Source organism: Sylvia atricapilla, chromosome 17, assembly GCF_009819655.1.
Source record: "Sylvia atricapilla isolate bSylAtr1 chromosome 17, bSylAtr1.pri, whole genome shotgun sequence".
Classification (NCBI taxonomy): domain Eukaryota; kingdom Metazoa; phylum Chordata; class Aves; order Passeriformes; family Sylviidae; genus Sylvia; species Sylvia atricapilla.
This window is the reverse complement of record NC_089156.1, coordinates 9,775,919-9,800,592: the sequence shown is the minus strand read 5'-3', so window position 1 is coordinate 9,800,592 and position 24,674 is coordinate 9,775,919. Positions and strand designations below refer to the sequence as shown.

The 24,674-nt window shown below is 44.7% G+C and overlaps 1 protein-coding gene across 8 annotated transcripts; it reads right to left on the bottom strand.

Annotated features, from left to right (window-relative positions):
• Positions 1–24: 24 nt before the first annotated feature.
• Positions 25–24,443, bottom strand: GIT2 (GIT ArfGAP 2). Of its 8 annotated transcripts, none has more exons than XM_066331537.1 (21): positions 24,293–24,443; positions 19,949–20,082; positions 19,342–19,454; positions 18,563–18,668; positions 18,189–18,275; positions 17,913–18,043; positions 17,371–17,465; positions 16,679–16,724; positions 15,833–15,881; positions 15,261–15,333; positions 14,840–14,937; positions 14,426–14,537; positions 13,832–13,974; positions 12,955–13,104; positions 11,082–11,330; positions 9,627–9,716; positions 7,154–7,236; positions 6,884–7,066; positions 5,280–5,396; positions 3,043–3,106; positions 25–2,276 (listed from the first exon to the last, which is right to left on the bottom strand). In XM_066331537.1, exons 1-21 carry the CDS (start codon positions 24,414–24,416, stop codon positions 2,064–2,066), a joined length of 2,460 nt encoding a protein of 819 aa, XP_066187634.1. In that variant the 5' UTR covers positions 24,417–24,443; the 3' UTR covers positions 25–2,063. The 8 variants fall into 8 exon arrangements, with proteins under 8 accessions (XP_066187634.1, XP_066187641.1, XP_066187636.1 ...); XM_066331544.1 differs by having other exon boundaries at positions 15,833–15,884; positions 24,293–24,442; XM_066331539.1 differs by lacking the exon at positions 9,627–9,716 and having other exon boundaries at positions 15,833–15,884.
• Between the last annotated feature and the right edge of the window lie 231 nt (positions 24,444–24,674).

Sequence of the window (24,674 nt, the reverse complement as noted above, 5' to 3'; positions counted from 1 at the left end):
ATAAGCCCACATTATTTCACACACTGAAAGGGTTTTAGCATTTTATAGTAATACTGTAAACAAAAGATTAAAAGTCAAAATATTGTACAGACAGAATGACACTGATAAATACAAGGTTTGGAAAAAGGCAAAAAAAAGCTTTTCCTTTCCTCTGCAGCATTTTGTAAAGGAAGAGCAAGTTTGTTTACAGGGGAACAAGAGGAGATCTAGTCCTAAAAGAAAAACACACCTTTGTTACTTGAGGTGCTACAAACTCTCATCTGCAGTGACTGCAGTGCTGTGAGTGGAGGGTTCATGAACTTGCTGCTGGGGGTTCCTGTGGGGTGTGACCACTCTGATTTCAGTGTAGCTGGAGCAGGGGCTGGCAGTTACTAAAGTGTCCCTTGGTTTTGGATCAAAGGCAGGTTTAAATAAGTGATAAAATAACACCATAGCTCAGTGTCACCCTGCTTTGGAAAGCAGGCGAGATATGTTAAAGAACAGCACACAGCAGTGTCCTGAGAGACTGAAAAATACCATCTGCTGCCTTTCAGCCATGCCAATTTAAGGAGAAGTTCCTAGAAGATTCTCAGTGAATTTAATTAATTGCCAGTTACATGATTTTGAAGTAGGTTTCACGAAGGTCATTTGCAGTTTTAATCCCTGTGTTGTCAGGCTAGAGCTGCTTCTGGGGTTCAGAAGGGCAGAAAGGAAATAAAACTCCACAATGAAGAACATTAATTTACTGGGCTGTCATCTCCTCTCTCCATTCCTTCCCTCCCTCAGACTCTGGGAGCCAGACAGCACCAAGAATCCAGCAGTGCTATGGCACTTGTGCTCAGATATATCCACAGAAACACACCATGGCTGGCTCCTGGGCAGTGACAACACTTTGAAATGGGACACAGGCAGAGGCAAAAATCAGTGATTTCCTGCACCACCTGAAATTCAGACTCTCAAAAATATTCTCCTTTTTGAAATTATGGACTGATACACTTTTGTGAACTGTTATGGATGAAGAAACCTGGAGCACACATGGCCACTGGGGCCAGGCAGCCTGGCAGGGGTTACTCAGCAAGTTGTCCAATTTTGAAAGGTTTGCATAAAAAACTTTGGAGATATGAGAAATGTTTTCACACTTGGATATGTTGAGGTACAGAGGTTATGTGCTGTGGCAGACACAGCTGCTTTTGCACTGGCACGTTTCTAACTTCCTTTTTCTTTGTTAATGAGCAAAGAAATCTTCAGTGAAATTGCATCTGGAGTTACTGAGAAATGCTGCTGCAAACAAGACGGTGCCTCAAAGATGACAGGAAAATTCTGCAGGAAACTTAACAATGAATTACTAACTCAGAAAACAAAGGATAATATTTTAACCACTAATGCCCTAAAGTAACATCAAACATATATATTAATGGCATAGTGACAACTAAAAGAAATAACTATTAAGTTTCAAATTCCTTCCAAAACAGATAAAGTGACAAAGACCTTGTAGAGTTACACGTAACAAGCTTGGATGCCCACAACTACTACTGGTTTTAGCAGACTAAAGAAACATATTGCACAACAGTTGACACGGGAACAGAGAACGTCGGGTTTGTACCCCGTTACCAGGACAAACCTTCTTCCTGCTGGGAGCAGTCCCGGAGCCAGGGGAGCCTCAGCCAGCGGGATCCCAGCAGGGGAAGCTCTGGAGGGATGGAGATGCTGCCCTCCCATCCGTGCAGTGGTGTCAGAGCAGTTCCACCAGCAGGATCTGAAAGCAGAACGTGGCCCCAAGGAAACATCTACAAGAGCTTGGTACAGCGCTGGGACACGAGAGTGGCTCGACAGCTACTTGCAACATGCTATTATCCATAACTACACTGGCAACACAGGCACAAAATAAGGCAGTGGGTTAAATTAATCATAAAATTGTTAGAAAACATGCAAAAAATAATACTGAGTTTAAAAAAAAAAAAAAGAAAAAAGTTCTTGCCCCTTGAAGAAGTTTTTTTTTTTCCTCGTAAAAATGCGCATAGTTCCACACCTAGGCGTTGAAATCCAACCTTTAAAAAACCCCAGAGTAAAAAGCCCCGAGTGCCTCAGTTGTTGTTCTCTTTGGTTGTGATGGTGACCAGCTGCTTGGCGGCCTTGGCGATGTCGTAGGCGCACTGGATGACCTGCTGGGTCACCAGCTGGATGTCGGGCGCGGGGCTGGGCTCGGCGGGCAGCGCTTTCCTGCACTCCGACTGCAGTCTGTAGGCACTGGATGTCAGCAGGCGCAGGGAAGTCCTCACCAGCTCCGACTTGGGCTTCTGGGAAGGGAAAAACAGACGCTGCAACAGGCAGAACAACACAACCTTTTAATTACCCCGGCAGCGCTCACAAGGGTTCTTTTGATGCGGGGCGGCTGCGGCCAAGCGCTGCTTTCCCCTCTCGTGGCAGCAGGCGGAATTTCTCCTCTCAGGGAGGTTCCAAACGGCTGCCAGGCAGGGAATATTGCTCCATGCCCTCCCTTAGCAAGTTCCTCATGCACATTCTGGTGTCTGTTTACTGTCCCAGCCCACGTCCTGGCTGGCAGGAGGGGACAGCGTGTCCAGGAGGGACAACAGCCTTGGCTCTTCCCTCGCAGTTTTGGAGAGGGTGGGTAAGACTTTATAAGAAGTCAGTCATGGGGATTTCACTCTCTAAATTTGCTGTGAGCTAACAGATCACTTGGATGGATAACAGATCTAAACGTGGCTGCAGGAAAAATATCCAGGCAATGGCACTCAGATGGAAAAGGGGGTGATGAGTCTGGTGAAATCCCATATAACCACACAATTCTTCGTGCCAGATCCAACTACCTCCAGATTTGTGCAAGTTTTACAAGTTTTAAGTTCAAGAGGACAGCTAAAGGCCTGGACTCACACTTTAGCCCTTCTCAGTTGCCATGCTACTAAACACAAGGGTGCATCATAACCCCATCATTTCTCCCTGCCATTTTCATTTTGAAGGGAAATAAATTTTAATTTTCATTCCGAAGGGGAATTACACACCAGGAACGAGGTCAAAACCATTCTGATGGTGGCAGGTACTTACTTTTGGGAACAAGGCTGCCATTTCTGTCACTGCCACATGTATTCTCTCGGAGCACGGTATATAGCTGCAGAAAGATGCTCTGGGTTATTATTAATTGTGTACAGAGTCCCTTCCCTCTTTCACTTCACTGCTCAGTGACTTATTCTAAAAACAACCACGTGACTTCAGAAAAAGCAAGAACTTAACCAACAGATCAAATTTTTTTTCTTAGATTTTTACTGTTCTTCAGAGTTGCTTCGAAGGAATAACTGTCCATACTTATTATGTAAAATGTTGTCAGGAAAGTCTCCATTTGTGTGCAACTTCAGAACACCAAGATGCCTTCTTGGATTAATTAATACCCAGTGAACAGACAAGGCAGAATTCTCACACACATGCAGCCCCCAAACTACCAACTAAATTCGCAGTCTGAGAGTTCTATGCTAAATATTCACTAATTCTGATGAGCTAGTTCATAAAACACAGGCAGATTCCACAAATCCTCATAAATTGCACTTCTGATTTATATACCAAATGAAAACTGATCTGTTCAAAATAGAACTATTTACCATAAACTGCTGTGAATGGTGAAGTGTTAGTGTGCTCACTCACAAGTCTCATTTCAAAAGACTCCTTTTTATGCTTCAAAGATTCAATTTTAGTGTTAGTTAGTTCACATGATCCAACCTTCAGCAAGAGAATCTCAAAAATCACAAAGCATTCAAGAAAACTATTCAGCATGTGTGGGTTATGGTAGGTCAGTGCCCTTTCAAGCAAAAAGAGCCCCCAAACCCACCCCCTCAGTCATTATTTATTTGATCTTCTTGCAAGACCAAAGGTGCAAAAAAATCAGTCACTTGCAAATGCAGTGAGAGAGAAGCAACACACTGGGGTCATTTTGGCAATGCAGGAAAGTTGCTTTAAAAGGAGTATTTCCATGTGCCTCGAGTCACATGAGATCTTCCAAATAAACTTTAAGTGGAGAGAGGTCTTTCAAGTTCACCACAATTCCCCTTCTGCTGTGGAGTTAATGATTAATCTGCTCTCTGCAGCCACTGTGACCAGCACCCTACCTCATTAAAAAGTCAATTTACTCATTAAACTCTTCACTAACAAGGCAGAGAAAGCCCTGAGAATAACCTGAATGAGACACTCAGGTGAACAACATGTGTTTTATTGTATATTCTCCAGGTCAGCTGCAAAGTTTCCAGTGTGGCCTGGAGGAGTGGCTTTAGTTTAATGTCTAAACACTCACTGTGAGCTTGTGAGATGCTCTGACACTGTGTTGGGTTTATACACATTCCAGTGAGACATCAGGAAGATATTCAAGTAGTGACAGCTTGGAAAAGAAATCCCTCATTAGCAGTAAATTGTGTTAATCTCTTTCTCCAATCCTGACATTTGCTGGCCAGGGTTTGAACCCAGGCAGTTCTGTTTTAAAGAGCCTCTCACGCAAATGTCACTTTTATTTTAGGCATTAACAAACAGTATTTTGGTCAGGTTGGAAGATACCACATAAACACTTTTTTTTTCCATGGATTTGGGCTACAAATGATCTCATTTGACCCCCAGCTGTATAAACACTTGAGGGGCCTCAGCTGTCAGGTATGAATCCTCCACCTTGGGAATGTGAAACTCCTACTACTTTTGCAGTGGTGCAAAGAAGCCGCAACCACGTGTTTTGTTCATAAAATCACAGAATGGTTTGGGTTGGGAGGGACCTTCAAAACTCAAAGATTTCTTCCTAAGGGAAGAAATTCTTCCTTGTGAGGGGTGCTGAGGCCCTGGCAGAGGTTGACCAGGAAAGCTGTGTCTGCCCCTGGATCTCTGGAAGTGTCCAAGGCCAGGCCAGATGGGGCTTGAAGCAACCTGAGCTGGTTGAAGGTGTCCCAGCCCATGGCAGGGGGTGGAACCAGGTGGGCTCTAAGATCCCTTCTAACCCCAACTATTCTGTGATTCCATGAACCAACCAATTTGTAATTTAACTTATCCTAACAGGCAATAAAAACCGAAACAGAGGAGAATATACCAGAGCCAGCTCTAGGCTGTGATTCTGTACCCCACTGATAACTACTGGGAGCTGAAGGGGCTGTGCCACATCCCTGGCCTCAAGGGGCTGCCTGCAGCTCCCTCATCCCCTGGAACATTTCATGCATCGCCTTCCATGACCCCGTGTGGCTGGAGTGGGAGGGAAAGAGGCAGCAGAGAGAAGGAGAAAGGACACTGTGCCTGGGAGGCAGGGACAGAGGCCAGAGTACCAGGAGGCAGGGCCGGGCTGCTGGCTGCTCAGAGGCTGCAGGGGCGCTCGCTCAGCCCCAGGGACCCGCGTGCCGAGGCTGTGTCTGAGCTGGGATGTGCCCCCACGCTCCAAGGGCCTGCTCAGCCCATGGAGCACGGGGAAAGGGATGGGAGAGAGTGAGAAACAAAAGGAAGAAGGGGTTTCATTAATAGATGGTACTCTTGCATCATATTTTTTTTTTTTTTTTGCTCTCCAGTTATCTATGCAGCACGTGATTTTTCTCTACAGCGTTCCCAGCACGAGCTTGGAGGATGTGTTATTACATCCTCAAGTGTCTCATTTTTGGTAAGGAAGCATTCCTCTGTGTTAAGGAAGCCAGGGAAGAGGAAAACAAAGAACAGCAGCTTCCTAGTTCAGTGTTTTGCAAGATAACACTCATCTAAGCACAGGCAAACACCCCACTCCACGTGTGGTACAGAAAAAAAAAATGCAGCATAACAGGCTTTTTAAAAACCTGATCAATTCAGCAGCAGATGCCAGGTATGCTGCATTGTTTCCTTCAACGATATAGAAAAAAAGTAACGTACTGCATAGTGTGATACACATAAAAACTACACTCATTTAAAGCTTCTCTGTGTGAAACAAGCAACAAGGGATTGCACTGGAAAAGGTTACTCCAAGGGCAATGAGCTCAGCACAAACACGGCAGAAGTTGTCACTCGGTGTGAGAAGGAGAGGCCACGCCGGCCCTGCTAAAAATAGCAAAGTACAAGAAGGAAAACACACAGAACAGAAGTGGCCCCATTGTTGTGCACTTCTCTGAGTAAGACAGGAAGCGAGGGCTCAACACAAAATCGCTGCTGCTTCTCCCAGGCACGGAGGGCACCAGGCTGGGCTACAGCAGAGCCAGACCTGCCAGCCTGCAGGGCCAGGTCTGCTGGAGCCCAGAGTGTTCCAGCCCCAAAATGTCACACATGGGAATATGTAACTTTGATTTACAGCCTTCTAGAAGAGCTGTGTGGGGAGCACCACCTGATGATGAGCAAGGGCAGTATCACTTTTAGTCACCCACAGCTATTCTGGAAATTGTTCAGGTGGGCCAGAATTTCCCTGAGAGAGCTGAAGCTGTTGCAGCCTGATGTGCTCACTCAGTGTTCTGCTTACTCAGCTGGGTGTGTATCTAAAACCAACAGGTCAAAATACTTTTGCCGGTATATAATTTGTACTAACACCTCAGCAGGAAAGCAAATTTCTCCCTCTTTCACAATTTGCTCCTAAAGCAAGGCAAGCATATCACATTCTGCAGGGTGTAATTACCTATGGACATAGAGAGGTGAAGACCCAAGAAAAACTTGCAGTGATTCTCTACAACACATTTGATTTGTGCCCAATACAATATTGTGCAGCAGGACTCATGAGTTAAGGGCAGGGCAGTCACAACCCACTCACAAGGGGCTGGTCACTCGTCCCCAGCTTGCCCTATGGCACTAAGGACACCAGGGAACACGACCTACACCTTTTACAGTGTGAAATAGCAGAGCTGTCTCTCACTTTCACCCCTGCTACACCAGAAGAACTTCCTTTCTCACCAATTTTCCAGCTTTTCCAGCACTCCCTGCTCACCTGTCATGTTTGTTCTCCTGTGCCGCTCGCAGCAGCTCCTGGATGTTCTTGGTGATCTGCTCAGTTTTCCGAATCACATCCTCTGTGCTGGGCAAACTGGAGCTGGGGGCTGAGTCTGTGTCCTCAGGGATGGAGCCCTCCCCCTGCCAAATGACGCTGCGCTGCCGGCCCTTCCTGCCCGACCTGCAGGGGAGCAAAGCAGGGCTTGGCCCGGGGACAGAGCCCTCTCCTGTCACCCCCAAGCTGTGTCAGCTCTGTCACAGCACCTACCCGGGCTCCTCCAGCTCCACGGGGGTGGTGGGGTTGTCGTAGTCGCTCTCAGACACGCTGCTCTGCTTCTCCAGCTTTGAGCCCTGCAAGGAACAGGTTGACTTCAGCCTGTGCAGGGAAGGGCAGCCCTGGGCTGTGCCAGAGCCACGTCCTGTGCACGTGGATTTGCTCCTTGCACAACAGCTCCTGCAGCAGCTGCTACCCTGGAGCTGCTGTGCCCCTCTCCCTGTGCCAGGCTGCTGCTCAGCTTGTACCCTGGGCACTGCCAGCACAGCCCCACCAGCCCCTGAACACCCAGCATGGCAGGACAGACAGACAGACAGAGCACAGTGTCCTCCCCTGCCACTGAAACTGCCCCAAGGACACACTCTGAGAGGCCATGAGGGGCAGAGGCCAGATGGAGAAGCAGCACTATAAAACAGGGGCCTGAACAGTGAGTAAGAACCACTGGAGAGGGAGAGAACCCCAGAGAAAAAGAGGCCAGACCAAGAGAGCAGAGCAGAAGCCAGAGACCACGGTGGGGAGGTTGAATGCAGAATGGAAACCAGCTGGTGGGAAGCTGGCCCTGGGAAGGTCACTGCAGAATGGGAGCCCAAAAGAAGGGCTGAAGACTGTGGCAATGGGAAAGCCAAAATAAAGAGGGCAGACAGAGATGGGGGAACCCAAACTGTTGTTGGAAGACCAAGGACACGTATGGAACCGATGAGACCTGGAGCTCACCACAATTTAGGGGCCAACACAAGAGTGGCTAAAGTCCACTGCAAAGTGAAGTCCAACACGGTGAGAGGCCAAAATGTGAGGAACTGAGGCCCACTGAATGCTTAATACTGGTACAGAGTTGGGAGATCAAAGAAGTGAGAGTTGTGCCTCAGAGCACAGGATGCAACAAGGGCAGGAGGCCCAGCCATCAGAGTAGAGGGCCACAGAAGAATAGTGTCAAAAGGAGAATAGGGGCTAATTTCAAAGTGGAAGCTGAAATGAGAGCAGGAGGAATGCAGGGAAGCAGAGGCTGGATTGAGGTCTGTAGCCCCACTGCAAAGTGGGAGGCTGATCCCAGAGCAAGGGCTGAATGAAGACAGGGATACCAAAGTGAGTTTGGAGGTCAAATCCTCAGGCAGGCCCCAGGATCATCACACATCTGCTTCCTCAAGTCTTCTAAAAACTGCAAAGTTTCACCCAGGAGCCCAGCAGAGTGTCTGGATCAAACACACCACGCTGGTGTCACTGTGATCACAGAGCAGCAGCTCAGGGTCCTTTCCAGCCCCAACAACCAGCCCTGGGGCTCTTACAGAAACCCTGAAGTCACCATGAGGGAGTCTCCAGGGTTAAACTCTAAGGGACACCTCCAATCTCAATCCCTAACCCAAACATTTAGAAATCTGCTTACCAAATAATATTTCTGCCTGAAGGACAGACCAAAAATGTGACTAGGAACTAGTTTTCACTGGCTGAGATTTGTTAAGCACTGCATTTGTTAAGCACTCATCTGATGTTAAACCTAACAATTCTTAAGTGAAGCACCTGGAACCCTTTTCAATTTTAAAGTTACTCTGCACTGAAAGAAAAACCAGCATTTTTTTGTACACTCCTCTCTCAGGACAGCTGGTAAAGATCAGTTGTAAAAGGGACATTTATTTTGAAGATACTTTATCTAGAGTCTGACCTTTCCCATCTCCCAGGTGTACAGAAACAACAACTCTAATAGTGACAAAGCTCTACCATCTGGTCAGAAATACAAACAACAGTGATTAATTACAAGAGGATACTATGGAATCACTGATATAGAATCAGTGTAGAATAAAAACAATCAACCAAACCCTCTACAAGTTTCCAGTACCAGACAACAGCCAAACCCAGATTTCCATTTGGCCAAGCAGGATATTCCCTTGAAAGTTTTTTCTTCTATCCCTACTTGCAAATCTACTACTTTCTGGACTAATATGTCCAAACACTGAATAGTCAAAATAAAATGGTGATGGAAGGATTTAAAAAGAAGGTTCTGTGTCCTGGCAGGGAGAGACCAGATAAACATTTAACCCCCCAAATTTGTTATCTGTAAGGCAAACAGTCAATCAGGACCACCTCGATTGGTGCAAGCCACCGGCCCCCAAGGAAAGCAGCTTTGAAGCTGGGCCTCATGCAGTGCTTTTAGTCAGCAGGAGAGTTGTACATTGGCTTAGAAATATCAGTGAGAGCCTGGAAAAATCACTGTCCAAACAGCAGCCAGCTTGTCTTGGGGCTGTTGTGCAGCTGAACAAGTGACCTGGAGAACTGTGGGTGGTGTTAAATGCTGAAGATGTGAAGTTAGAAAGAGGCAGGAGCCCAGAGCTCGTGGCAGCAGGAATGGAAGGGAGGAAGTTCTGCTCCATGCAGGCTGGAAGGCCAGGCAGTGAGTGGGGGAAGAGAGAGGATGTGGTTCTGGGGGAGATTGGCACCTCCTCCAGGGAAAAGACCGATTGGGAAGGTACTTAACCCTTCGTGTGCTCTCATCCCTCGACCAGGAAAGCGTGGAGGGGAAGGAAGGTAGAGATGAAGAGGAGGTCACAAACGCACTCCTCCCGATCTAAAAATGGGAAAGACAAAAACCAAAACCAAAACACAAACTCTTAACCGAAATTAAAGGAACATTCTTAAAACCATGGAGATGACATAAAGCAAGAATGATGTTGAGAATCTGGTTTAGGCTGAGGGGACGTCAGCCTAAATTGTATTTCTTTCAAAATACAATTGAATTCACACTCATTCTAACACTGAGATTCTGGAAGTGCCAAATTCCGTGGAGAATAAAAAAAAATTCACCACATAGCAAATTAACTACCTCCACAAAACAAATCAATGTTTCAGAACTGCTACTGCCCTCCACCCAAACAACCAAAGGACCTATACAGAGCACTGCCACATTTTACAAACAGTCACACACAAATGAATTGTGACATTTCTTGCTGCCAGAACTGCCATCAAATCAACATGACAATATAATTTAAAATGATCCAGATTTCATAGCTTGAATTAATTTAATTGAAGGTGGGGACCGATTCCCTTGGTGCATCTGTCTTCTGTGGAATGTGCATGGAATATTTGCCCTCCCTCATGCCAAAGGTAACTTCAAAATACATTTTAATGATTTAACTGGAAGGAAATACAAGACATTGCTTCCAAGAGGGAAAGATACTGCCAAAATTCATACACTTTAAATGTGTGTCTAAAAGATACTGTCCTGTATTCCAGCCCACGGGGCAATCTAAGGTGTAACAAAAAATTAATAGTGCTAATTAATTAAATGCACTTGTTAATTAAATGCAGTAATGAGTGTTGGGTCACTTCTTGTAAAGTGTGAACACCTCAGTGCAAAATCCCTCTGGCCAACAGAGAATTCCCTCTCCACATCACACAGGAAAATACTAAACCAGAAGAATCTGCTTGACAGGCAGATCTAAACCATCTTCAACCTCCAGTTTCAAACTCAGAATAAGAAACTGCTTGTCTGGGGAAAAATTTTCAATTTAATTGAATTTTGTAAAGTGGTTATGAAGTTCCAGAAATTGATACCTGCGTGTTTATCTCCAGAAATACATAAACTTTACCTACCTTCTTGACTATATTCCCTCTCTTCCTGATTTTCAGACATTTATATATTGATATTTTATATATATATATAGTGTGGTTAATATATATCATTTGGCTTCAGCTGAGCAGAAGCCAAAAGCTCCAGTTTACATATTCCAGACCTGCTACAGCTTCTGCTTTTCAAACCATCAGGCTCCTGCAGACATGTTAATACAGCAAACATGAACAACTCTCACAGCTCTTATTCCCCCAGCTGTTTTATTTTCCCTCTGAGGCAGAAGCTGAGTGAACGAGCAGAGCTGGAAGAGACAGCAAAGCCGAACATGAGAGGCGATGCAGAAGCAGCAGCACTTTTACTCACGTGTGGAGGGAAGGGCTGCAGCCTGGTGATGTTTTCTTCTGGGTAGGTGACCTCCCCCATGGGCAGGTAGGGCTTCTGCCCCGAGCCAGTCTCGTACATGGACATGGGCCTGCTGCCCCGGGCCGACGGGCGCCGCTTTAGGGAGGAATTGCTGCTGGGGTCTGGGTACTCAGAACCACTTTGCACCTGATAGATATTGGTTGTGGCCTGTCTTCTGAGGTTGGTATTTTCACTCTGCAGCGTTTGGAGCTGAAAGAAATGTTTAGCAGTGGGATTTGGTTTCCTAAGAGCAAGTGCCAAGAGCAAAGTGACCACGCGACACTCGCTTGTCAGCCGTGCTGGAAAATCCAGGTACTGCTGGCTGGGGGTTCATTTGTTTTTCAAAATCTACTTGACTTGCTTGGTATAAGCACAGAAACACCTTTGTTCCAAATCTGGAAATATTTAGGTGCTGATTTCCAGCGGCTGCTGGGATATCATCTAAGTTAGGTGTTAAAATTGGCTGCTGTAGCTCAAAACACACGAGCCATTCCCTCCAGCCTGCTCTACTGGCACAGCAATCCTGGGACAGAACGAGGCTGTGGGGGAAGGACTGCCAACACAACAGTTTTCCAAGCAAAGGGATCCATTGCAGCAGCCAATACAAGGACTTAGAAGACTTTAAGATAAGGCCAGTGAAATCTGACAATGCCAGAACTGCAGCACAGACACCAGAGGCAGCACTTGAGCTTGCTCTGCAAAGCAAGGAAAGAGTTTAGCTTCTGAAAATTAGGCATCAGCTACTGCTATCTAAGAAGCCAGCAAGAAAGCATTTTAAAGCTTTTTATTATTATGTATTTATTTGATAGTAAAAATGCACCAATTCTGATTATTTTGTGGACTTGGAGTAAGTTTGCTATATTAACACATCAGAAAGAAAAGATGCAGTGAAGAAAAACTGCAGGACAGCAAGAATATCCCTTCTGTTACATGATGAAAATATTCTAAAGCCTCATTAATTCTTAGGCCCCAAAGGTGGTTTTTTTTTTTTTTTTTTTTACTCTAAATGATTATATCTGTCTAAAGAAACCCAGTGTAAGTGAAAAGTTAATTCAACTGATGCAAGAGAAATGCTGAAACCAGTACAAACTATTGAAAGACCAAGGAAACATCCTGAGACCTCCCAGTGGTCACCATTCCAACAGAAGAGAAGAGAACGTTGGCACTTAACAGACAAGGATACTCCAATCTGCTGAATTAGCTCAGCCTCAGGTGCAAACAGTTCCATCACTCTCCAAAAGCCCTGCTCTGCCCCAGAACAGCAGGTCCACCCTACAGCCTGAACAACTTTCTCTACAAGTGACTCTTGCTGGATTGTCATTATTTGGAAAACAAGATTTTAAACACTAGTTAAAGGGATTAATCTGAGGATAAGCAGCCAGCCCTTTCTAGCCAGCCAGGACAGTGAACTCAGATATAAATTGTCCTTTACTCCACAAAAGTATAAATAAAATGCACACACGTAAGATGTGCTGGCACTTGATTCCTCATTGTTTAAATCTGCTTATATTGAAGCAAGACAGCAGAAACAATCAAAGACTTGCAACAACTGTCCTGTCACTTGGAAAACTGATGTCAAAAGTTGTGACATTAAGTCAAATCATCCTCATGATTTGCAGATCATTGGATCACCACCAGCACCATGAAAAAAAACAACATTCAAAGCATGTGCTGCACATAAATATTTATAGTCTCATGTCTGATCCCAAAGCAGCTCCACTTTAAAATTAGTTTTCTCACTATCCTAATACTGGATTATTTCCTCCTCAGTTCCAACAGTTTTATTCTGACAACTTCAGACACCAAGAGCTGGAGGGAGGAGTTCCTCTGTTACCTTTTTCTGCATAATCCTCAGCTCATCACTCAGGTTGATGTTCACTTTCATTAGCTGCTGAATCTTCACCTCAGAAGCCACCAAAGCATTTTTAACCTGCAAATACTCCTGGGCTGTCACTGGTCCATCTGACAAGTCTGAATCCAAGCTCTAGGAAAAGGAAGAGAAAAATACTTACACCATTAAGAAGAAAGAAAGAAGACCAAGAGATTTCAACAGCTTTTCATGTACTTACTTTAAAGGCATCACAGCTCAAATGAAGTTTAAATTAGTAAGATCCATTAAGCAAAATCATTTGAAATCTTCTAGAAAGGCAATCTGATGTAAATTAGCTCTTAGCTCCTCTAAAAAACATTTGCATCAGCATTTCAGTGATAAAATACTGTTTTATAAGGATTTTTTTAAAAAAATGCAATAAAGAATTGCAAAATTATAAAAGACAGACTGCTTAATATCCAGTGTGCATATCCCAGGGAAGATTAAAATAAAAACACCAGGTTTTTACTGCCCTTTGATGCCATTCTGCACTACTCCAGGTTTAACTCACTTGCACACTATTAGTCTTCTGTCAGTATTTCTTCAGTAGGAGGCAGTAAATATTTGTGAAATACCATAGAATCACTGATTTAGAGCTTTTTGGCAGATCCAATTATTTCATCTATGCAATTAAATCTATATCTTATCTCCAGCCATACACATTTTCTGGAGAAGCTTTTTTTAAAAACAAAAATTCCTTAAGAAACAACACTTCATTTTAGAAAGCTCATAGACTGAGGCATGATCACAAAATCAATTCATTAAATATTAATTTTCTGATAAATTATGCAAATTACCTTCATGAATAACACTTGGGGGTGCATCACTAGTTCAGTCCTACCTTCTGCCTGTTTGATTTAGCTGCATTTGTTTCCAGATCTGTATCTTCATCTGAAGCAACACTGTCATAATCAGGCTGGTCATTGTCCTGACTTTCACTGCTGTGCTGATTGCTGATGGATTTGAGTATCAGCTCCACATTTTCTGCACAACAACACATGAAATACATACTAGTATAAGTCTGGAGAAGAAATGGAAGTTTATACTTTGAAAAAAAAAATTCATTTAGATCCACCTAGGAGGAATGAATGATTAGTGTCCAAAACTTCAAAGTTTTATGGTTTTGTCTTTTTATTTCTTCTAAGTGTTTAGGCAAGTTAAAATAAGTGGTGAGACTTGTTTAGCAGCTTAATAAAATTCATACAAATTTAAAAAACTCAACAGACTACCTGGACAAATGGATGTCAGCATGCAAAAAATACAGGGAAATACTAAGAGCTAGAAAAGATTGTTTTGGTATTTTCTCTCCGGAGGGGAAAAAAATGAAAATAATACACAGATCTCTCTTATAATTCAGCTCTGCTGAGGAGCTCTGGGAGTGATTAGACTACTGAAAAATTGCCTGCAAAGGAGCTTACAAGAAAAGCTCACTCACCTTTGGAACCAGTGAGAGAATTTCCCTGCTGTCTTCGTTTGGCATCACTTAAAATGTCTATAACCAGTGTAGCAAACTCGTGGGCATTAAATCGAGCCAGTTTCTGCCTTCCCTAAATACAGAATAATGCAGAAAGAGAAGTACATCCTGTATCAGAAGAAGAGCAGAGTTTCCAGGAAAAACTAAGACTGTACACTTGGAGTTGGCTGTTCAGTTACATTTATTACAAGAAGTGTGATTCAGTTACATTTATTGCAAGAAGTGTGGTTTAAAGGGGAAATGTAAAATTATTTTAACCTCTTTCCAAGTAGATGCAACTCTTGTACAATAAGAAAATGCAGTTAAACAATATTATTTCAGCCTACTTAATTCCCTGGGCTATTAAATTATTTTTACAGTATTAAGATTTCATACCTGATTCCTGGTTGAGGAATATTCAGGATTTACAGGAAGAAAAGGGACCACAGTGGTCTCTGTCACGAGTGTGCTGTGGTTCTGAGTAGCAAGCCAAACTGCTCCAGAGGAGAAAAAAAAAAAAAAAAAAGGAATAACCTTCCTGTACAGTATTTCTTTGTCAAATAAAAGACTGCAATTTCAAACACAAACACAATCAATTCAGAGGAAAGCTTTTCCCCAGAGAGTTCTCTACTGTGTGAAAAACACAAGGTTTTTTTCAATTAACATCCCCTTCAGGCAAAGCAAGACAAAGAAACTCCCCTCAGCAGTAATTGCTGAATACAGAAGCACTTGAACAGAACATGTGCTTGGACTGGCATCTTGTATGTAAAGTGACAATCCAGATTTGTTTTATTTCATTCCAGAAAGTCTCATTCACCTGCATCTGTTTCCCTTCTGTCAACTTCATCATACACATCCATGGCAAGTTCTTCAAATAAGTGGTTGCTTAGCTGAGGGTAGAGGAGAGTAATTAGTTTGAGAAGAAATGAAACCCAGTAAGGTCTCTGGTAACAGAAAATAACAGAGAAAAAATAAGAGCACAACTCTGCTCTTTCCTCCAGCCTCCATAATCCACAGAAGTGCTCCTTTCTCAGTCTGCACGAGAAGCAGACATATATGGCCACCTCATTTCTAGGTGCAGAGACAACCACCCTGTTCTACACACAACCACCCTGGTCTACACACCTCCTTTCCTGGTCAATGGATTTTTTTTCATCCCCCACCTGACCACAAAAAGACCTTTTGTGTTTGGGGTGAGGCAGAGGCACTGTGCAAATGGGGTTCCAAATGCCACTGGAGACCGTGGACTTCAATGAACAGTGAAGGCTCACAAAACATTTGTGTGTTTCAAGCTGCTCCTACAGCAGATAGGTCAAGAGATACTTGTACTAGGGAGCCTGAGAGAGGAAGTGCAGAGCTTGCAACATCTAGGAAAAGAGTTTTACTTACAGACTGAAGCTTCTTCTTGGCTGCTTTTGCCAGTTCTGATACATCCAGACTGCTATGAAAACAAGATGTGATCATTACATCCACAATATTTCGTGGGTTCTACATATCAAAACCCTACAATTTGGTAACTCAGTGATTAAAATGTCACTTTTGCCTTAACCCCCCAAATATTTCAGTACTTTTAGCATTGTTTCTAACACACTGATGTTACTGATATTGCTACAATAATATTACAATTAGCATATCATTAAGCTTTCTTTCACAACAATTTTTTAATTTAAAATTAAATAATACCAAAAATCCCTTGGAATATGAACCCCCCCAGGTTTTTACCCACACAGTTTTTAAGCTACTGAAGTTTTTCACAGAAATTTTGCAAGCAGGAGGTTGGACAGTGGTTTACTTACAGCCGTCTTATTTCCAATTGCACAGCAATAAAAGAGGAACAGGAACTTAAAATTAGTACTTGATACTTCTTATACAAATATGAGTTCATTGATCACAACCAAAAGTTAAAATCATTATGAAATTTAAAAAAAATACTTAATTGGTACTTAAATTATTTCCACAATCTGTTTCCTAGGACTTCCCCATCTGTGTTCCCAGAAATGTCTCACCTTCTCCCTGCATTTTGATAAATACAATCAGCTCCTATAATTTTCTGATTTTGTTGATAGCCCAATATTCTTTCTATGAAAAAAGCCTTCAAGACTAATAAAGGCACACCTAAAAAAGTTCAAATGGCAACAAGCTTAAAAGATGTTTCAGAAAGGAAAGAAAACTTAATTATTAGGGGTTTTTTTTCACTCTGGTGTTTTCAGACATGTGATGGAATCAGCCACTTACCTGTCTGCCATCTGAGGTATAACAAAGTGCTGCCCATTTTTGTGCTCTAGAGTTGAAAACAAATTGCACTTTACTAGGTTGGTACTGGCCTACAGATTTCAATAATAAGCATCAGGCAACACTAAATAACTTATTTTGCATGTAATTAATTACTCAATTTCCAATTACAAGCAACTAGGCAAGTTATAAAAGAAGGTTGATGCCATGATTTCCAGGTGTTATCAAAGATTCCAATTAAGGCATATCAGTTGTATTGAAATTCCATTAAAAAAAAATTAAGTTCTAATACAGGTACCTTTATAGTTACAAATCCGTAAGTGTCCTTGTGTTCAAAAGGTACCCACTTAACACAACACTCCCCTGTTGTTGCATTTCAATAAGAACTACTTGGAAGAGTTTCTTACAGTATATAAAGAACGTGTATTTGTGGAAAATAAGGAAGGAATTTTGTTTTTTATTTATGTCTGTTTAAAACCATGCAGTTTTATCCCAATTTTACATGCCTCATCCCTAATCTTCCATCTTACACTATTTTTTTTGTTCTGTAATATAACAGAATGTTTATGTTATATAATATTCTAATGTTATATAACGTTTATATAACATCAGAATAATTGGAAGGGATACAAAAAACAGTCTGAATGTCCTGTTCCTGACAGTGACAGGTCTGAGGGTGCAGATGTTGCGCTCACCTGGTTTCCTGCCACAGAGGTAGAAAGCCAACCTGTCTGTGAGCTCATACTGGATCTCCACCAGCCTCTCTGCCAGCTCGTGGTGTCCCCCTTGCCTGCTCACACACAGGGACAGGGGACAGTCAGTGACACACAGAAATGGTCAGAGAAACAGATTTGGTACAAGCCAACACTGCACGTGTTTGATGCATTAACCCATCACAGACCCACAGCCTGGTTCCACCCCGTGTGCCCCGACCCATCTGTGCAGTCTGGGACATTCCTACAGCAGCTCCCGAGCTGACCCTCACCCCTGCAGCCTGAACTTGCACAAAATCTTCTCTAATTTATTTCCTGTGAGCCTCTAGATTGGCACAGCCTGTGTCACTGGCATCATAGCTGATGTCTCAGGCACCCAGAACACAGGCTGGGATCTGATGAAAATATTTATTCATTCACTTTCTAGAAGAAGTGTTATTAGCATTTAACAGACAAATTATTTCAGGACAGAAATGTATCTTAGCAGGTCCACTGTGTGATTTATGGACATCAAAGACTCCTACCTTGCATAATCAACTGGAGTTTTCCCATTGGAATCTTGTGTGCCAGGATCAGCACCATAAACTGCCAATAGTTCTGCTTGCAAAGTCTGTCCTGCCTTAGCAGCAACATGCAGTGGGGTGTTTCCTTTCTCCTGCAAGAGATGAAGGAAAAATATCTACTTAACCAATAAGTCTGAGCAGAAGACTGAAATATAACGTGAATCAGCTGAAATGAGTATAAATAATACGAACTGGAATTGATTTTATATCAAAATAATGAAAAAGAAGTGCTCCTACAGGATGAAAGAAGTTGGCTTGAGCTCCTAAGGAGAGCAGTCGCAAACAGGTCTCCAGATTCCCTGTCCTCACACTGGAGTGGAGTTGCTGAAAAAGAAGCAGAATTATATTTAACACAGCAGCAACAACTGTGATTCAGCAGTTGTTTTTCAGCCACGCTTTGAGAAACAAGAGCATGCAGAGTTCTGCCTACAGCTCTTTTGTGTGTAAAGGGTTTTCTCCAAGTTCACCTCAATTAATGCCTCTTAATCATCACCTTCGGCGACAACCACGAAAAAGGGGCTTCAAGTTGAAGTCAAGCTTTATTTATTTAAGCCAAAAGCAACCAAGGGAAGTGAGTGAGATTTGCCTGTGCTGTCCCAGGAGCCACTGACCTTGCTGAGATCCTTGGCAGTGACACTGTCGTCCTCTCGGCACGGCAGGCGATGCACAAACGCTAACATTTGATATTTAGCTCTGATGAACTCTGCTTTGTTGGGACTGCAAAGAGAAATCCAGGCAACAAGAAGGGAAAGGAGAGAAATATCAGTGCTTTCATAAGTAATGCTCCAGAAGAAGAAAAATTTCACAAGTGAAGACTGAATCAAGAGCTTTGCGTGTTGCTGGAGACAAAGTTAGGCATGGAAAAATATTTTCATTAAAAAACAAGCCAGTGCAGATTGTCTGACCATACAGAGAAAATGCCTGTTACAACCATCAAATATCCGCAGACTGTAGCATGTGGTGTCTGTTTCTTAAAAGAAATACAGGCTTTAAAATCATGCCAACTTAAGAGCTATACTAACTCTACACAGTTATTTACATTTTTAAATGAGGCACCAAAGTCAGGGACAAAAATCTCTGAAGTTTTATTTAATTCCTCAACCAAACTCCATTTTGTTGGCAGCATTCAGTTAACCAAAGCATGTGACAAAGAAAAGTCCTTTGACTGAAGCGCAAGCAAAGGTACTCACTATTCAAAAGGAATCAATAATTCAGAGAACTCAAACACTGTATTTCTATTTCTGCAATATTTTTTTTAAAAAAATTAATACTTAGAAATAAAAGAAAAAAATAACTACACACAGGTTCCTATAGATTCCCTGCTACCCTGTCACTGCTGAATAAAATAATCCCACTTGTTTAAGGTAACAATCCTGCATTTCCCACTTACTGCACTTTATCCTGAGGGCTGGCCTTGCGCCGCCCGCTCATCACAGAGGCAGGGTCCAGCAGGGAGTGTTCCCAGATGGAATTAGCACCATTGTTGTACAGAGTTTCCACCATCTGAAAGCCAGAACACACAGACATTTGGCTGCTGGCTGCACTAAGCAACTATCTGTAATTATTTTCAAGCAGGTATCAAGCCAACAGATCCCCATTCCGTGTGCCAGCATCTGTAACCTGCTGGGATATCATAACTGGGCACGTGCTTAGGATGTTATGATGTGGAATGTAGTGAGAACCCCCTTAAAATTCTCTGCTCCTCCCAACAGCAGTGAAAAGAAAATTCAGGTTGAAGCAGATGTACTGCAGAATTGTGAAAGAAAAGTTGAAGTGACCTTCCGAAGCAAAGGGATCAAATTCAAAAGGCAAAGATAATTCTGACTTGAGTGGCCTACCACAACAAGAGAAACAAAATGAGAATAACTTAGCAAAACAAAGCTTAAAAACTTAAAAGGGCCAGCCCTCTAAAAAAAAAAAAAAAGTGTAGTGATTTAATTTATATTAAAAGATCACCATTTCTGGTTTTAATGGAGGCAAAGAGTCTTCCTCTGTACCTGCAGCAGTGTTGGGGGCCACGGGGTGTGTTTGAGATGCCTCACTTGGGAGATGTGACGGCCCAGGCTCCTGTGCACACTGCAGCACTCGTCACAGATCAGGATCCCCCTGTTTATGGATGCCCAGCAAGGATCTGCAAAAGAAGCCATCCATTATAACACAGGAAACAACACGACCTTGGATTGCAAAAGCAGAGTCTAAAACGAGCAGCTCTGCCTGTTAACCTTCTCTGCTCAGCCACTGGGTGAGCCTGGGAATGTTACAGGGGCTCTGGATGCTGGGAAAATGGGGAACACCACTCCTGGCACTCATGGGGGATGTGGGATTCCAAGGACAGTGAGAAGATCTGCAGTAGAAATTTGGGAAAAAGCCCGATTGCTTGCAGTTCTTCTTGGGAAAATACTTTCCTTTCTAAACATAACAGGACATTGAATTTATCCCCATCTTGAAGTGTTTTACTTGTTATTTTGAGGACTCCCACAAAAGTATTCCTAATAACAGTGCCTACCTGCTCGTTGAAAAAACTCTGGGTTTTTTTTGTCAAAAAATCTTTTTTCAAAACACCAAATCTACACACAAAGTTGCCACAGCACTCAGGCTTTTCCCCCTACTACTCAGTTTTCAGTTCTATAGTACAACAATGTCTTTTAAATTTCCCTTTAAATAATAAAAACACACTGGAGTGTCATAATAAAGAAGGATACATATGTGCCAAGTCAAAGGCTCAATAAAATCCAAAATTCTTGAGCAAAATAACTTCATCTCTCACCAGATCCAAACTGAGCCACCTTATAAGCAGCCCAGAAAGAAAACTGATGGGAAGTGAAGTAGTAAATAATATATATGAGCTATTATGTAGTTTCAAACATCAAAAGCCATAAAATCAAGTAGGAATGGTACATTAGGCTGAAACAATAAATCCCCACAGGACACCAAACAGGTCCCTCGGCTGCTCAGAGCTCAGTCTCCAGAAGAAATTCCAATTTCTGTCAGTGACACGTGAAATTCAATGTGCCAGAACCCTGCAGAGACAGGCAACTGAGCAGCCAGAGCTTCAGACCTAGCACATCCCAGGAGAACAAAAAAGGAAATCAAGTTCTCTTTTATTTTGGAAAAACCTTAATTTCAAATGCAGAGATCAGACTGAGGCTAAATAAGCGAGTGCAAGGCGAGCCTGGTATCTGATGAGAGAAATTCTGAGTCCTGTCAGAACACATCTGAGCACTGGTGCATCATATGGAAAAGTCTCCTCTGACCCACGCAACAAATGGACCGAATCCCTGCAAATGAGATGTGATCACAGCTGTGGTTTCTGAGCAGAGCTGATGATCTGGGTGTGCTGCAGGCAAACCTGTCAGAGCCAGGAGGGACAGGAGCATCTCCTGACCCACCAGAACCAGCCCAATCCAGAGCCAAATTAAATCAGGTGAGACAAAGAAATAATCGATTTGTTGAAAAACAAATTACAACAAGCACATCGGACTCTTTGTTAAATCATTCCATTGTTTAACAACTTTGGCTTCTAAGAAGAAAAAGAATAGCAATGGACTGAGATGCACTCACGGCAACCAAATGACCCAAACTGAGGCAGCCTTCCAGATTAATGAGCCTGGTCCCTTCTCGTTAGAGAAAACCTCATCACACACGGATGGGATCCTTAGGGATCCTTTCCCTTGCCCATTCCCAGGCTGCTTGTGAGCATTGCTCTGCATTATCAACAGTCAGCACTGGGGGTTTTCTTTACCTCCATCTCAACACCCAATGCGCCTGGATATTTCACGTTTAAATTTAATGCAATGAAGTGTCTGTTCTGGAATTTGAATAGTTTTTAAGAGAGACCTAATTATGGACTCGATTAGAATATGTTTAAGCCAGTACCAAAATACACAGAATCCTAGAATCACTGAGGTTGGAAAAGACCTCCGAGACCATTGAGTCCAACCTGTGATTGATCATCCCCTTGTCCCCAGCCCAGAGCACTGAGTGCCACGTCCAGTCCTTCCCTAGACACCTCCAGGGATGGGGAATCCAAACCTCTCTGGACAGCCCCTTTCAAGCCCTGACCACCCTTTCCACGAGGAAATTCCTTCTGATGTCCAACCTGACCCTCCCCTGGCAGAGTTTGATGCCGTTTCCTCTCATCCTGTCCCTGTTCCCTGGGAGCAGAGCAGGGACAGGATGAGAGGAGACTGCATCTCTCCTGCCAGAGTTGTGCAGATCTCAAGGTCCCCCGTGAGCCTCCTCTTCTCCAGGCTGAGCCCCTTTCCCAACTCCTTCAGCTGCTCCTGGAGCTCCAGCCCCTCCATGTCAGTCCTGGAGAGAGGGGCCCAGAGCTGGACACAGCAATTGAGGGGCCTCAGTGTCCAGCACAGGGGCGGTCACAGCCTGGCCCTGCTGCCCACGCTGGTTTGGATACAAAAGACAATCAGGGAGACAATTCTGCAGGGCCGGCTGGGCGCTTTCAGGAACCTGCAGGGTGGTTCAAAACAGGAAGCGTGAGATGGAGACAAGCCCGGCTGTGGGTTTGAGAAGTGAGCTCCTGCCTCAGGATAGGAAGTGCAGCACAAGAGCTCCTGTAAGATCAGCCCGTGTCAAGGAGAACCCTCCACGCTCCCAGCAGAGACAAAGGGGGCATTGATGAGGTTCCAGGGGAAGCGCTAATTAATGCAGGTGTCAGGCATTAGACACTGCAGCGCTCAGGTCTCCTGACACAGCCCCTCTGCACCCGCTGGCAAACCCTCTTAATTCAAGGAAGGGGTGGATTCGTTTTGTTTACAGAAAGATTAAATTAAGATTTCTTCATATATGTGGATAAGCCAGCGGATTTCTAGTAAATAAGTAAAGATCTGGCAGTGCTCTAATGTCATGATAAAGGCCAGGTTACAGGATTACCCCGACAGTGATTCTGATACCACCAGGAGCTTAAGGAACACAGTTCACACAGCTTTATCTCTGAGTCAGAACGCCCCTGATGTGTGGAAGCATAGATAGGCCACCTTGCGTGATAGGGACTGCCTGAGAGATGTCAGCTCCATTTATTGTAAAATCAAATTTCTACAGGGATTTGAGTAGAATCCCAGAGTGGTTTGGGTTGGAGCTCACCCAGTTCCAATCCCCGCCATGGGCAGGGACACTATCAACTGTCCCAGGCTGCTCCAAACCCTATCCAACCTGGCCCTGGACACTTCCAGGGATGGGACAACCTTCTCTGGGCAACCTGCGCCAGGGCCTCACTACCCTCACAGGGAAGAATTCCTTCTGTAAAAAAAAGCGACTTCCTGGAAGTTAATTTGGAATTTTTGTAATTTTCTAAACATAATTCAGATTTAATAAAAGTTGTTCTCCCCTCTCCCACGTCCCATCTTCTGCCAATTCAAGTGTTATCTGTGTTACAGTGTTTTGATTCATTTCGGTACGTGCGTAATTCATTAATTATACTGGAAGAACCCGCCCAGAATACAAACAGCAAAAACTAGAGAGACAGAAAAGACGCAGACAGAACAAACACACAGAGCTGATAAAATAAAGCAGGACAGTTTTAGCTACAAGAGTAGCAGAACTACAGATGGTCAGGAGACGCAACAGCCTTTTTAAAGGCAAGATATTTCCATAAGCTCCCAAACCGATCTGCAGCAGGATATGTGTCAGCCCAGAGCAGACGCTGCTCTCTGAGCGTGTCTGCATCTCCAGACACCTTAGCACAACTTTCTTTGGAAGTCTGGGACACCTACACGCGACCCCGGCCGTGGGACACCTCCCAGCTGAACTCCTCGCCGACCCTGGGAATAGGGGAATGGACGAACGGCTCCGAACCAGCCCCGCTCTCTCCTTCCCGACTCCCCCAGGACAAACACGGTCCCTTCCAGTGACACATTCCCAACCTCCGCCCTCCTCCCATCTTTCCGCCCCGTGACTGGAAGGTGGATTTCTGTCAGCTTTCCTCCTTCCGAAACTGAGGAGCTCCACGCTTCCTTCCATGCCGTTGGCGGTGTGCAGGATATTCGCAGACTCGGCCTCCCCCGGGGCTCGGGAGGGGCGGCGGTGCCAGCGGGACCCGGACACTCGGACACGGAGTTAAATCCCAGCCCTGGAAGTGTCCCAGGCCGGGCTGGACGGGGCTTGGAGCAACCCGCGCTCCTGGAAGGTGTCCTGCCCATGGAAGGCGGTGAACGGGAGAAGCTTTAAGGTCCCTTCCCACCCAAACCATCCCGGCCCATCACAGGTGCAGCGGCGGCCGCTCTGGGGCGGTGACACCCCGGGGCCAGCGGCGCCCCCGCGGCCCCCGGCCCGAGAGGGATCGGCAGGACGAGGCCGCGCGGTGCCGGTGGCGGTGCCGTGCCTACCCTGAGCGCTGCAGTCGGCGCAGACCTCGCTGCTCCTCAGGCGCTTCGCCATCGCGGGACCGGCGGCGGCGGCAGCAGCGGGGCCGGTAACGGGCCCCGCCAGCCCCGGGCCGGCCCCGCGCATGCGCGCCGAGCCACCCTGTGCCGCTCCGCATGTCGCCCGTGATGCCATCTTTACTCTGGGCACGGGGGGCCTGCCTTATATTGAGCTCTGCTTCGGCGGCGCAGCACCGAGCGCTCTCGCCTGGGGCCGCGCCCAGCCGCCCGCTGCGCCCCGGTAACGGGACAGACGGGGCTTCGGAAGCCTGGTGGGACAGGCCGCGGTGCAGCAAGCCCTGCCCTCACCCGCCATGGCGGGCGGGCAAGCCAAACCAAGGCCGGG